The 14,400-nt window shown below is 41.3% G+C and overlaps 1 protein-coding gene across 5 annotated transcripts; it reads right to left on the bottom strand.

Annotated features, from left to right (window-relative positions):
- Window positions 1-215: 215 nt before the first annotated feature.
- SUMO1 (small ubiquitin like modifier 1) lies at window positions 216-11,869 on the bottom strand. 5 transcript variants are annotated; one of them, XM_062002841.1, is made up of 6 exons: window positions 11,625-11,850; window positions 7,674-7,866; window positions 6,596-6,670; window positions 5,247-5,324; window positions 3,658-3,729; window positions 216-746 (listed from the first exon to the last, which is right to left on the bottom strand). In XM_062002841.1, the coding sequence occupies exons 2-6, from the start codon at window positions 7,689-7,691 to the stop codon at window positions 717-719; spliced, it is 273 nt and encodes a 90-aa protein (XP_061858825.1). In that variant the 5' UTR covers window positions 7,692-7,866; window positions 11,625-11,850; the 3' UTR covers window positions 216-716. The 5 variants fall into 5 exon arrangements, with proteins under 5 accessions (XP_061858825.1, XP_061858823.1, XP_061858824.1 ...); XM_062002839.1 differs by having other exon boundaries at window positions 216-1,096; window positions 11,625-11,846; XM_062002837.1 differs by lacking the exon at window positions 216-746 and adding an exon at window positions 1,106-2,738 and having other exon boundaries at window positions 11,625-11,869.
- Between the last annotated feature and the right edge of the window lie 2,531 nt (window positions 11,870-14,400).

Genomic DNA, 14,400 nt, shown 5'->3' on the forward strand with positions numbered 1-14,400 from the left:
AGCTAGCAATCTTAAACAGTCACCCGCAAACCAAGCAGATCAAGTATTTCACTAGGGCAAGGAGAAGAATGCAAATTCTTTTTTTAAAAAAATGAGGTATATTTCCAGAGCACTTTTTTTTCTGGCTTCAACACATAGTTACTGGAAAAGTATGCCCTAATTATAAATTTTTACAGCTTTTGCCCATTTCCAAATATTTGAAAAGAAAATGCAAGTTGTTTATAAAATTGGTTTTCTTGTTTATTTTAAATGAAGCTGGTACAGACAATGTCCATTCAAAACCCACGTCCCAGGCCAAAAGGTACAAACAAGAGCGTCAAAGTAACACCAATTGTCTGCTGTGAACATTCTTGCATGAATACCTGCATGTACTAATTCCTATTTGAAGTTAAAATGCTTCTGGGCTCTTCTGGAAAGATTTAAGAATCATCAGGGTTTTCAATTTTATGTCTTCAGCAAAGCCATCTCTGGAGCATGGTACAGACGACAACAGTTCTAGCCTTTCCATTTCCAACTTGGTAATCTTCTTTGCTGGGCCATCAGCACAATTTAAGCAAAATTGCTCAGAGTTATGGATACACAATTTCTCCATAGTTTAGTTCTCTGAAAAACTTCATCTCGCACTGAAAGTTATAGTCCAGGAGTGAAACAGTCACACATCAAAACTTCAGGGCAGATATGGAAGTCATTAAGAACACTCCCCCACCTGGCAGATCTTACAGCCTTCGTGCCTGAAATGCACAAACCTAGTGAACATACAAATGCATGTGTGTACGTGTATATCTAAAGGGGAAGGCAGAAGGGAAGAGGGGAGCAGGGCTGTAGCAGCTGGATCACAAAAGTTCAGCACAATGAAAACAGAAACAATAGTGTATAATGAGCACGAGAATTCAAAATACCAGACGCTTGAAATTAAACTCCCAGAGATGGGGTGCCAGTTTCAATTCAGTGTTGAACACCACATTACAAAAGAACTATTATTTAAAAATAAAAAAGGATAAAGGGGGAAGAAAACAAACAGAAGGATCTAAACTGTTGAGTGACCCCCCGTCTGTTCCTGATAAACTTCAATCACATCTTCCTCCTCCATCCCCAGCTGTGAGAACAGAGAAAAATAGCATATAAAGGTTATAAATCGCATGTACTGAATTCAGAGCAGATCCTAGACAAGTTATACAGTGGTTTGTTCCTCTGCCACATCATAATTCATCAAAGGGGTGAAAAAAAAGTTTCAGTCACTAGCTCACTAACCAACATTCATAATTTTTAGTCCGTTTCCTTCAGTCTCCTATACCTCAACACATCCCAGCCAAAGAAAAGTCTTATAAGTCTCAATTTGCTTGAACCAGTACATGTCAGCCTGGAAGCTGCTAGCTTTATCTCTCTCTATGTACATTCCTGGGTAACAGATGAGCAGGATATAACCAACCACATAGTGAAATGAACCAGCTGTACAGCCACATGAATTACATATGGCACACTACTAGCTCACAATATAGCAGAGACTTACAGCTTGCAACTCAAAGCCTGTTTACAACTGTTCTCTTGAAGAGGACAGCTGGCTCAAATTCACAGTAGATAACTTTTTCTCACTTATCAGGTCTTTTAATAACAGCATTTCCCCCTGCTTAGATGTAACAATTTGAGGAAATCACTGGACAGCAGAAGTAACTTAAAATCACAGAAAGGTAGGAGTTGGAAGGGACCTTTAGAGATCATCTAGTCCAATCCCCCTGCTACAGTAGGTTCACCTAGATCAGGTCACACAGGAACACATCCAGAAGGCTCTTCAAAATCTCCAGAGAGAAACTCCACAAACTTCCTGGGCAGCCTGTGCCAGGGCTTCCTCATCCTCACAGTAAAACATTTTTCCTTATGTTTTAGCAGAACTTTGTTCCAGCTTTTATTTATTAAGCCTTGTCCTAACACTGGACACTACAGAAAAAGTGTTGCCCCATCCTCTTGACATTGCACCTTCCAAATACTTGTAAGTATTAATGAGGTCTCCTCTCAGTCTCCTCCAGGCTGAACAGCCCCAGATACCACAGCCTTTCCTCACAAGAAAAATGCTCCAGTCCCCCCACCACCTTGATGGCCTTGCTCTGGACTCTCCTTAGAAGTTCCCTGTCCGTCTTGAGCTGGGGAGCCCAGGACTGGACACAGGACTCCAGATGAGGCCTCACCAGGGCAGAGCAGAGGGGGAGCAGAACCTCTCTCGACCTGCTGGTCACACTCCTCTTGATGCATCCCAGGATGTCATTGGCCTTAGTGGCCATAAGGGCACATTGCTGGCTCAGGTCTCTCTCTGCAGAGCTGCTCTTCAGTAGATCAATCTCCAACCTGTCCTGGTGCATAGGGTTGTTCCTCCCCAGAGGCAGGACTCTGCACTTGTCCTTGTTGAACCTCATGAGGTTCCTCTCTGCCCAAATCTCAAGTCAGTTGAGATCCCGCTAAATGGCAGCACAGCCTTCTGGGGAATCAGCCAGTCCTCCCAGTTTGGTGCCATCAGGGAACTTGCTGAGGGTACACCCTGTACCTCCATCAAGGTCATTGATGAAGATGTTGAACAAGACTGGCCCCAGAACTGATCCCTGTGGAACCCCACTGGCCACAGGCATCCAACTCCATTCTGTGCCATTGATCACCATCCTCTGGGCTCTGTGAATCAGACAGTTCTTGATCCACCTCACTGTCCACTCATCCAAGCCACACTGTCTGAGCTTTCTGATAAGGATGTTCTAGAAGAGTGTCAAAAGTCTTAAAATCATACAATGGTAAGGGTTGGAAGGAACCTCTAAAGATCACCTAGTCCAACCCCCCTGCTCAAGCAAGTCTGTCTAGATCAGGTCACTCAGGAATATATCCAGGCAAGTTTCAAAACTTCCAGAGAAAACCTCTATACTTGCTAAAGTCAAAGTAGATGACATTCACTGCTCTCCCCTCATCTAGCCAGCCAGTTATACTCTCATACAGAAGGCTACCAGGTAGGTCAAGCAGGTTTCCCCTTAGTGAGTCCTTCAAATGACATTGGCCTTTCTCCAGTCCTCAGGCACCGCATCTGTGCTCCACAATTATTTAACAATGGCAAGTGGCTTAGCAATAATATCAGCCAGCTCCCTCAGCACTCGTGGGTACACCCCATCAGGACTCATGGATCTATAGGTGTCCAGCTTGCCTAACAGGTCTCTAACCCCACCCTCATCCATCAAAGGAAGGTCTTGTATTCTCCAGACTATCCCACTATGGTCCAGGTACTGGGCTTCCTGATGGCCAGCATTGGCTTGTGTTATGTTTATTTACACTTTCATCTAACAAATGTGAACTATAGACATATTTATTCCAAAGTTACACTGAAATTCTAGCTCATCAGCTGGAAAGCTGCCTCAGCTTTTTCGGCCCGGTAAGCGGTGACTACATCCTTCTGAGACAATATTACACATGAAGGGCCAATCAGTCTCTCTCTGAACTGCATATTGACCTTATTAAAGATTCTAGCTGGATAATTATAGTCAGATTCTTTGACTAAATATAGACAAGTTAGCTGCACTTCGAGAAACAATTTCAATCTGGTTAACAGTGGGGAAATAGAACAGAAATTAGGCAACTCAGTATTTAGTTTCTCCAGTGAACTACATAACTTTCTAGAAAGACACTTACCTCCTTGGGGGTATGATTATCAGTAATTCTCTGACCCTCGAAGAGGAACCTGAGTGAATTCATTGGAACACCCTAAAAAAAAGAACAACTTACTGAAGCTTGTACAGATTCACAACAAAAACATTTTTAATAAAAGCAATACCTGTGGAAAGTAAAAAAGAAAGTGTTAGTTCCTGTTACACAGGAGTGCAGCTATTCTCTTGCAACCATGTAGACTGCAAAGTGACTCACTGAGCATAACAGTGATGAAACATATGTTTATTCCAGTCTCACGGAAGCTCTAGCTCAAAAACTTGGAAGCTTCCTTAGCTTTCTTCCTCCTTGCCTTTTTTTACTTACAAATAAAATAGTAGTACTTACTACTGCTCTCCCTCCCAAGACAACATTACATATCAAGGTCCTATATTTTTATGACCTGTGTATCAGTCTTATTAAGAATCTAAAACAACAGGAGGAACATGATGTCTACTTTGTGAACTCCTACCCTTGCTTTCCCCATCTTGTATCAGCATAGGAAGGACATAACATTTACCATTACTGGTTCTGCAAAAGCTCTACACTAATGATGAGAAAGAGCTAAGGAACATCATTCAAACAAGGAGAAAGGAGTATCCCAATGGTAAATAAAGGAGCATCCCAGTGGCAAAAAAAGTAAATAAAGCATCCCAAGGGTAAACATCTCATCTTTTTCTTTCAAGTTACAAGCAAAACTCACACAAGTGAAATATAACCTGCTTTTTTTCTTTTTTTTTTAAGTTTCAAGTTTTTTCCAAATGAAACACAATTTAATTATTTGGATTTGTCTATAAACTTATCTGGTGTTTGACCTTTCCTGTCCTCCTACTCCAGAATGACAGGAAAAAAATCCACATTCTACAGCAGAACACTTGAATTGACAAGTTCAACTTGTCTCAAGGTATTCAGAAAAAAACTCGAAGTATTGTATCTTGTGTCTTCTGAAGTGAACTCCAAGAGTTACTCAGTAAAAAGCCCCACAAGGCATCTGTCTCCAAAGCTGAGCATAAACTAGACCAAGGCTTCTGGAAATAGTGGCAGCAAATCTACAGTATCTGCCAAAAAATTTCAAAGTGAAGATATATTTGTTGTTTTGTAGCAGTAGTTACTATCTACCTACATTCACAATTAACATTGCAGATTTCTTTAGCTTGGGGAATAGTAGCTAGTGTTAATCCATTACCATAATGATGGCTGTAACAATGCCTAAGGCTGCTTAAAACTGCAGTTTTAAAGGAATTTCACTTGGAAACTGAAGATTTTACAGGAACTATAAACACACATCTGGGCATTTTAAAATGTAACTTCTATGTCTTCTGAGAAGCCACTATATATTTTCAAACAGTATTTTTAGCTTACTACAAAATTCACAACTGTCTTAAATAGAAATACCTTTATTTGTCAAACAAAATGAGGAGATCCTTTATATTTGTACTGTCAGATACTCGTCTTGCTCATAACTAGACAGAAGCTTGACTGTTCCAAAACATTATTTGAAAGAACAGTGAGAAATGTAAAGCTAAAATACTTGGCTTTTTTTCTTTTTAAAGAGAGATTGATACTGTTACACAAACCTGTCTTTGACAGTATGATTCCTTGAGTTTCTTGAGGTGTGTTGTCATTTTCACCTTGAAGTGAATTTCACTGCTGTCCTAAGAACAGAGAAGAAAAAAGTTACTCTCTTTGTAGCAACTCCTTACTTTATCTATGCTTATTTTAAGACTCTCATTAAGAAAAAAGTTATGTAAAATTAACATGGAATGCAGTTTTACTATCACTGTGCATACCTTGATGCATTAAAACATAAACCTCCAGGATGATTTATCAGTCACTAAATTCATCATGCACTTCCAGTGGAAGCTCTATTTTAAAACAGATGGCATAGTATAGCATTCAGCTCACTATGGAAGTTTTGGACTTAAAAGTACTACAACCCATACATGGTTCAGTCTGTGATTCTGTCTTTACACCCAGATATACTTGTGAAATACAAACACACATATGCAGGGGACTTCTGCTCCAAGATTCCAAAAGTGGCAAGTTAAACCTTGTACTTCAAAATATATACGAAGTTCTATTCAGTTAGAATAATTAGAAGTTTGGATACAGACAGACTTGTCAACACAACACTAACCCAAGAAGACATCTTACATCTCATGAATCTATAGTCCTTCCTATGAGCCCTAAGTTACAAGTAACTACAACTCTCAAAATACCTACAGATAAAACAGACTGCAAGAGATCCCATGCAAAGAGCACACAGGTCACATTTAGCTTTTGAATGTGTTCCCATCATTGCCAATTAAACCAGCAAGAGGTGAGCTAGTTTGTGTTAGTCTGACTTTACGTTGTCGGTCTCCAGTCAACAGCACAGCTCCAACAAACAACAGCAAGTTAAATCATAGGAGCCTGGGGCTCTTGTACAGAAAGTCTTCTGTTCAAGAAGATCGCACATTCACATTCCAACACAACTTGAATTCAGAATTATAATCTGTCATTCACATCTACCAACATGCCAGCCAACAGAACCCTTTTCCTACCCCTGTCCAAGAAAGTAGACCTCATGTTTAGTGTACTACAGGAACTCTGAAGACCCAAGTTTATCAATTTTGTCACGTATTTCATTCATATCCTTGTATAAATTAATTCCTCAATGCATCAGGTCCCCTAGTGTTAAGATAGAGACCACACTATCTAAATCCTGAGTCATAAGAATAAATTAAACTTTTCAGAAAAACAAAACAAACCACATACAAACACACCAGAGTATACTGACACAAATTACTGGCAATTGGTAAGTGGTTTCTGGCAGGGGAGGATCCATACCGAAGAACTAAAGATATCAACTTTCAGTTGTTCATTTCTACAATACAGAAACTCACATCCTCACCAAATGTCAACAAGTAATTATGTAAAGACTCACCTGCCCAATGACTTTGAGTTTAATATATTCTCCTTCTTTCTTATCTCCCAAGTCCTCAGCTGAAGGTTTTGCTTCCTGTAAGAAAAAATGTTAGAACATGATCCGATCAGTTCAACATTACCTTATTTTCACTGGGCAGAATGACAACTGCTATCCTTAACACATGGAATCAGACTATGCAAACCACTTTATTTCTTCCTGTGTGTGAAAATAATTGAAATTCGTATCATGAAAGCCTGTCTATCTGTGAACAGTTAAAGAACCTAAGAGATCCCTAACTCCTAGTCACAAGGAGACTGCAAAAAAGAAATACAGGAACTGTACTAGGAGGTTCAGATATTTAACAGAAAAAAAGAACATTGTGAGGAGAGTAAACAGAAAGCATTTGTAACACCCTATTAGTGTAAAGAGTGAACCATTCCAGTATTTTTCAGTATATAAACAATAGTTGCTATTTTCAAAAGGATGATTAGTCACCTTCTTTTCTAGAACAACAAAACAACACCAAGTATCAGCTTCCTTCTAGCATGTTTAAGACTGCAATTCTTAGTAGCTGCAGTCCTAAGAACTAGTTTTTTGCTGTCTTTCCAGGATAAAAATTAATTTTAACAGTTAAGTTTAATTCAACAACTTGAGCACTAAAGCTCATGAAAAATGTTTAGGTCTACAAGACATGAATTAAGGACACCAAAGTTTCCATATTAGCTGCTGACAGATAAGACAAGTGACAGATCAAGTACTATTAACCCTTGCCTGTCACTTCATATTCTGGATCAGACCTTTAGTTACACTCTAGAGCAGCACAAAGGAATTTTAGATGGACACTGTCTCAGGTCCAGATGGTGCTTGATGAAGAAATTTCCCAAGTAGTCAGAAACAGGGATACCCTGCTACTCATGTTTCAAATCTTTTTACTTTTCATTGCTTAACACAGTAGTAAAATTAAACAAAACATATACAAGTGCCTACCACACACCTTTTCCCAGACCTTAATGGACATTTTTGCTGAGTATACACAAATACCCTTTGTATTTTTGGACTTAAATTTTAGGATCAAGCACTAAAACCACATACTAACCTTCCGCATTAAGTCCATCCAGATCAGTCTCTATCTCCAGATTAAAATGGTGGATAAGCCTTTTCAAGTTTTTTTGTTTTGGTTTGGTTTTTTTACTTAAAGAGGTTAAACATGTACAACTTCTTTGAATGTTAGCAGTTCAGGGAAGGGGGAAAAGTCTGCAAACACCTTCCCTATCTGTACCAGTGTCAGTCTAGAGGGAAAAAAAAAAAAAAGAGGAAGTGCTCTTTATATCAGTTTGACTCACTGCCTCAAGCCAGAATCTGTTTCTGTTTGAATACTACTTTTTTTTTTTTTTTAAATACCAACCTGTGCACAATCTGGACTGCTAGGACTGATTCATCACCCTTCGAGCTCAAAACCAAAAACTGTCCCCAAGCTTTCAGGAAACTAGACACTTACCCTCAAGTCTCCAAGCAAGTCACTTCTGAAGTGTAAAAGTGGTCATCGCTGGTAACAGCGATCACAGCAACTGCACTCCCCAATGAAGTTTTCCCTTTCTAACACATCCAAACTCTAATCTCATGGCACTATTTGCACTATTTGTTGTGGTATCCACTCCCAACTAAAAAGAAAAGAAAATATATAAACTGCAACTTGTCCTGATAACTTGCATACACCACATTTTTATTGCCTGCATGCAGGATTACTAACCTCTTGGAATCAGAAAGAGATTCAGATCTCTATAGATCTGGAGCCTATAACTTCAAAACTACCTCCTTTTTGCTGTCGCTGAAAGAATTTGTAAGAACATCCTGTTCCTAGGTCAGTCACTGTCTCAATTTACTTTGGGTAACAACTCAATTGCATAGCAGTATATTATTCCAGCAGCAGATGCATTTGCAGTAGTTTGTACAGTTCTGTGCATTGTAACAAATCTACCTACTTAACTTAGGAAACAAGCATCCTGTACAAGGTATGACAACTCATCCTCAACAGTGCCTCTGGCCAATGCAAGTGGAAAGCAATGATTCAGAAGATGCTCAATTCCTACCCTCGGGGAAAGAGGGCTTTAGTACTAAAAACAAATAGGGGAAGCAGCAAACAGTAAAAAAGGCAGAGGGAATGAGAGTCTTGAAACATCATACCATAAAGACGCTCATTTAAAGCCCCAACCTCTCATGTACAAAATAAGAGTAAACAGAGATGTAACTTCAAGAAAAGAGACGATAAGAGATCTACATCGACATCAATAATTGAAGCTTAAAAATAGAGCAAAGTATTTGAAATCAGAACACAAGGCCCGGAAAGTCTGAAACAACCTCCTACGTTTCGTCAGTGAAATACACCATCATGCAATGCCAAATGGTAAGCCAACACAGAAACTCTTTAGAGAAAAAAGAAAGGAGATTGCAAAGTTACTAAACTACAAGTATTCACAAGCAAAACGTTGGATCAGCAGTCTGCAAGTAAGCCTCCAGACTTTTACTTGCACTGTGAAAAGAACTAGTGTTTAGGATATCTCATGAAACAATACATAAAAAAACCCATAAGACTACCACACAAACAGAACAGAAACACCACAACACTCCAAGTTCTAACTTCATGACATGACCGAAGTTTTACTGACTTCATGCCACAGTTTTCCCAGTTAGCACAAAATGAGGCTTCTAGTACTCTCACATTTATACATCAACACTAACTTCATCGTTGTAAAAACCACCCAAAGTTTCTCAGATGAAACTCACTGGTATTGCTATTGAATTAATGAAAACACAAACTCAAAGGTTTTGAGGCAGCACATTGCAAATTTCCACCTCCATTTTTCTGAAGTGCTCAAATTTCAACATCCAAGCCTAAAAAACCCCTAGACTCAGCACACTTCCAATAATCATTAAAAAACAAAACAAAATTACTAGAGGAACAGGACTCCAACACACATCTTAACAGCAAATGAACTGCTACATGTCTTATAGAAGTGTAAAATACACAATAACTATTGCATTTTCTTTATTAGTAGTATACAAGCAGACAAAAATGCCAGCACCCAGATTCAATTAAAGCAAAAATAGCTTGACATCCTTGAAGGGAGGGGAAAAATGTGGTGGGTTTTTTTTTTTTCCTTTCTGCTTAGATTCCACCAAGCAGCCGTGTGTATTTTGAAATCTGCCCTTCTTATATATATTTTTACTTCTAACTAAATGAAGTGTATGTTTCTTGACTTTTTAGCAGTAGACAAGCAAAAATTATAATAACTGGTGACAAATTAGGTCCTTCCTAACTTAACTCCAGGGCTGAAGCAATCCCAATCCACAACTTCAAGTAACCCAATTATTCCTCTAGGACTGATAACTGAGAAGATTTAGTGCTGCATTACTGTACATTATATTGTTATTTCAGCATCTCCTTAGCTCTTGTTGCATAGTCCCCCCAGAAGTGGCCCAACAATGCTTTGCTTCTCTATTAAAAAAAATAAACAAACCTAGGTCCTTATTCAGAGACCTTTAAGATATGCATCCAAAAAAGGCTATCACATACAATGAGTTTTACTTACTTCAAGCAGTCCCAAAGAACCAACATGTATATTTTAGCAGAACTTGCCTGGAAATGGAATTACCTAATGAAAGCTGTGATGTGTTAAAACATGCCTTAGCTCACAAACACAGAGGAGATCACGTGAAGATCAATCTACAAAATCTAGTTCAGAATTTACTTTTTTTTTTTTTTTAAGCAACCATTTTCATGTATATTACTATACTGGAAACATGTCCAAATGGGTGTCAGCAATAGCTGTGTTCCCAGCTGCACTCTCACAGGCAGAGAGGGGCAGCAGCCCCATTCTCACCAGGAGAATGCACTTTCAAGTGCACTGCACTTGAAAGACAGGGGTGAGGAGGAAAACCACAGCAATGGTTTCAGTTTACAGGTCATAATGTATCAAGTTCCTTCCTATATTCCATAGCAGTATATACCAAGATTAGCCTTCTCTCTGGATACTTTTCATTTCCTCTCTAGCACTTGACTTCACAGCAGTGCAAGAAACATTTGTAGATACTGACATCGATTCTTCCAAAGCCAAGTTGTCACTACAACTTGGAAATGCTGTCATAGGAAGGTAATATAAAAAAAAAAAATAAAGCACTGCAGAACACAAATTAAACTAGGAATGCCGTTTTAACTTTCCACCAGCAGGTCATGTAGCCTAAAGAAATAGCTGTAAGGAAAGGATTGTAATCATACCACATCGAGCAATCCAGGGACTTGCAGTACGAGCAACTTAAGAACCCAGTTGAGAAGTCAGAATTAGCAGGAACATAAAAATGTACAAGTAGTGAAGACAGGATAGAGACTCGGTGAAGGTCGGGTGTTTAACACAGACAAACAACACTCAGCTAAGAAAGTCTGGGGTTTTTCCTCCTTTTGGGTTCCTAGGGCAAATAAACGACCTGGCAGGTCTAGCCTAACCAACACAAATCCTGCTGCAGGGGAAGAGCATCCTACCACACACCTGGAAACGGAAAATCAAAGGAAACAACTGTTGTGCAACACGGCTCACCCCTCGGTGCACTCCTGGGTTTCCAGGGCCGGGGTTGCCCCGGCGGCGATCCTGGCCCGGGGTGCCGCGGAGTCGCCCCCGCTCCCGCCGGCCCTGACCGCCCGAGCATCTCCTTGCGAAATATCCTCAGCTAAGGGGAAAGTGGAATACAAAGGAAGGGAGGCAGAGTTTGGCCGAGATCGGAAACAGGCACCCCAGCAAAGAGTCCCTGAGGGGCACATCCACTCCTAGGCAGCCACGGTTCCGCTTGCCCCAGGCCGCCCCTGACGGAGAGCAGGGCCGGGCCTGCTCCACAGCAAGTGGGGGGGGGGGGGGGGGGGGGGAAGGCGGCAGCACAGGCAGCTCCTCCCGCGCCCCGGGGCAGTGGGGCCTGCCGCCGCCGCCGCCGCCCTGTCCCCCCGCCTCCAGCAGCAGCTTCCCCCAGGGTGGGTGAGCGGGGCTGGCGGCGCCCGTACCTGGTCAGACATGGCTCAGCCCCGTAGCGTGCGGCAGGCTCGGCTGGGCCGCTGCAGGCGCTCCGATCCTTTCTCTGCCCAGCGCAAACACAGGCCTCGGCGCTGGCGGGATTTCCTGTGCGCCTGATCTCACTTCCCGCCCGGCGCGGCCCGCCGGCTCCTCCCAGCCAGTCCCGGAAGCCCGCGGGAGGCACCGCCTCCGGCGCCCGGCGCTACCCGCCGTCAGTTCGAAACTGCTGTTGCCCTGGGCTTACCCGTTCCGACTCGTCCCCGCGCAGAGGCGGAGCTAGGCAGCCAAGCCGCGGCAGGGTCTGGCCCAGAGGCCAGGCCTGGCGGCTGCGAGCGCAAGCAGCCTCCAAAGACGCAGCTGCAGAAAGGTACCTAATAGTGTCCCCTCGAGAGAAAAAAATAGCGGCTTTCATAAACTCTGCTAGTTGTAGGCAGTCTAACGACTGAAAGGATGGGTCTACATGGCTGTCTTGTTCAGCCTTAGAGGAGCTGGGCCAGGTCACATCACCGTTCCAACAAATGCAGATTTTAAAGCAAATCTCACTCATTGGGCCTACCTGTAAAGACTTGCTACGGTTTTTACTTAAATGTCTATATGTTTAGCAGCAAAACTCACTTTTCTGTTTATGCACAGTTTACTTTTTTTATCATTGCAGCCATGCAATAGATTGAGCAAATGGATTAAGCAATGGAGTAAGCAAATTTGCACCAAAACAGCTGCATTTACACAGATGCTGGTGACACTGCATTCATTCTGATGTTTTACATCTGCACAACACAGCTATTTTGAGGTTTACACAAGAAGCAACACCAACACCTTACAAGACTCAATTTGGACTGCAAACTGCAGCATGTAGTACTAACTTCGCTCTACAAGGCAACTCCTTGAATGGCATCACTGCTGGAGTAAACTCTAAATCACAGAATGGTAGGGGTTGGAAGGGACCTCTAAAGATCATCTAATCCAACCCCCCTGCCAAAGCAGGTCCACCTAGATCAGGTCACACAGGAACACATCCAGGCAGTTTTTCAAAACCTCCAGAGAAGGAGACTCCACAATCTCCTTGGGCAGCCTGTGCCAGGGCTCCCTCACCTCCACTGTAAAGAAGGTTTTCTTATATTTAAGTGAACTTCCTGTGTTCCTGCATTTGTCCATTACCCCTAGTCCTATCACTGGGTACTACAGAAAAAAAGTGTCACCAATCCTCTTCATAGAATCATAGAATGGTGGGGACTGGAAGGGACTTTCAGAGATACCTAGTCCAACCCCCCTGCAAATGGCCAGTAAAATTGTGAGAAGCATAAAATAACATTATTGTAAAACAAACAGATCAACATACCCAGGAAACTGATCAGCATGCTACTAAATAGGTTTTTAACTTTTACCAGTCGGGGGAACATAAGAAATCTCTCTGGGCAAAGCCCATCCATCAACATAGTCTGTAATGCTCTGACTGCCACATTCCTTCATAATAACACCAAAGACCAAAGCAGCTTCACTCTCTGCTTGTACTACTGCACTTCACTAGCAAATACAGCTACACCCAGGGATGCACTTTCACTAGCCAGTGAAACTATACAGTATCTAGATTAATGGAAATTAGCTTTAATCATAACTGTTAAAGTTATTCAGAATTAACAAGGGAGAAGAAAAATGAAGAGAAAGAAAACAGATGCTATACTGAGCTACAGAATTAAGATGATCTTTCTTAGGCAAGGCCTAGTAAGCAGGAAAGCCAAATATGCTCATACTATGCCAAGCTCACAGTAAGAGCTCATTATGAGCTTAATAACACTACACAAAGCACCTAAATAAGCTAATCAGGGCTTCACATCAACACATGATGCTAACAGAACAGAAAATGATGAATACTCTGTCCTAAAACTGCAGGGATGTTTAAGAGCAGAAAGAGTAGCCTTATTGCTATAAGGCTCAAGTCTCAGATACTGGCACAAAATCTGAGCTCAATTCTTCATTTTGCCAATTTTTCTATGTGATCTTGTAATAAAAGCTAATATTCACATGAAACAGAATGCAGTTACCTGTCCCTATACATAGCAATAAAGGCATAATAAGGAAATGTGCTTTGCTGCACACACACATTGAAAATAACATAATCTCTCTTTACTCTCAAAATGATTGTGGAAGCTTTAGCTCTTCAAGATACCACCTACATTTGTACAGCTTCCAGAAACCTAGTCTCTGTCCAGCCCACGAGAACTACAGAGGTACATCAGCAAAATCCCTGCTTTTCTTCTTTGACAGTCTAAACACAACACAGAGCATATTTAAAATTAAAACATAACAAAAGTAATACTGTTTTTAAAAGGCTAAACATACCACCCCAGCTTCTTCCCACAAAACCCAAAGTCACCCTTACTGCTGTAAACACCACCAAAGTTCCTTACCCCAACTTCACTTCATTCTCAGGTGTTTTATAACTTCTCAAATTTCCCCCCATCTGCAACTATCTCAACCATCTGAAGTCCAGAAGGTTCGTCTTTGTTCCTTCAAATTGCAGCTACCTTCCCCAAAGCTGCATGTGGTTTAGGGGACAAGAGTTGTTAGTGGTTTTCTGAAAACTATTGGTCCACGTAGTCTGTGTGAAGCCTCTTCATAGAATGGTAGGGGTAGGAAGGGACCTTTAGAGACCATCTAGTCCAACCCCTCTGCAGAAGCAGGTTCACCTAGATCAGGATCTCATTAATATTTACAAATATCTAAATACTGGATGTCGGGAGGTTGGGACATCCCTTTTTTCTGTTG

The sequence above is a fragment of the Colius striatus genome, chromosome 9 (assembly GCF_028858725.1).
Source record: "Colius striatus isolate bColStr4 chromosome 9, bColStr4.1.hap1, whole genome shotgun sequence".
Lineage (NCBI taxonomy): Eukaryota > Metazoa > Chordata > Aves > Coliiformes > Coliidae > Colius > Colius striatus.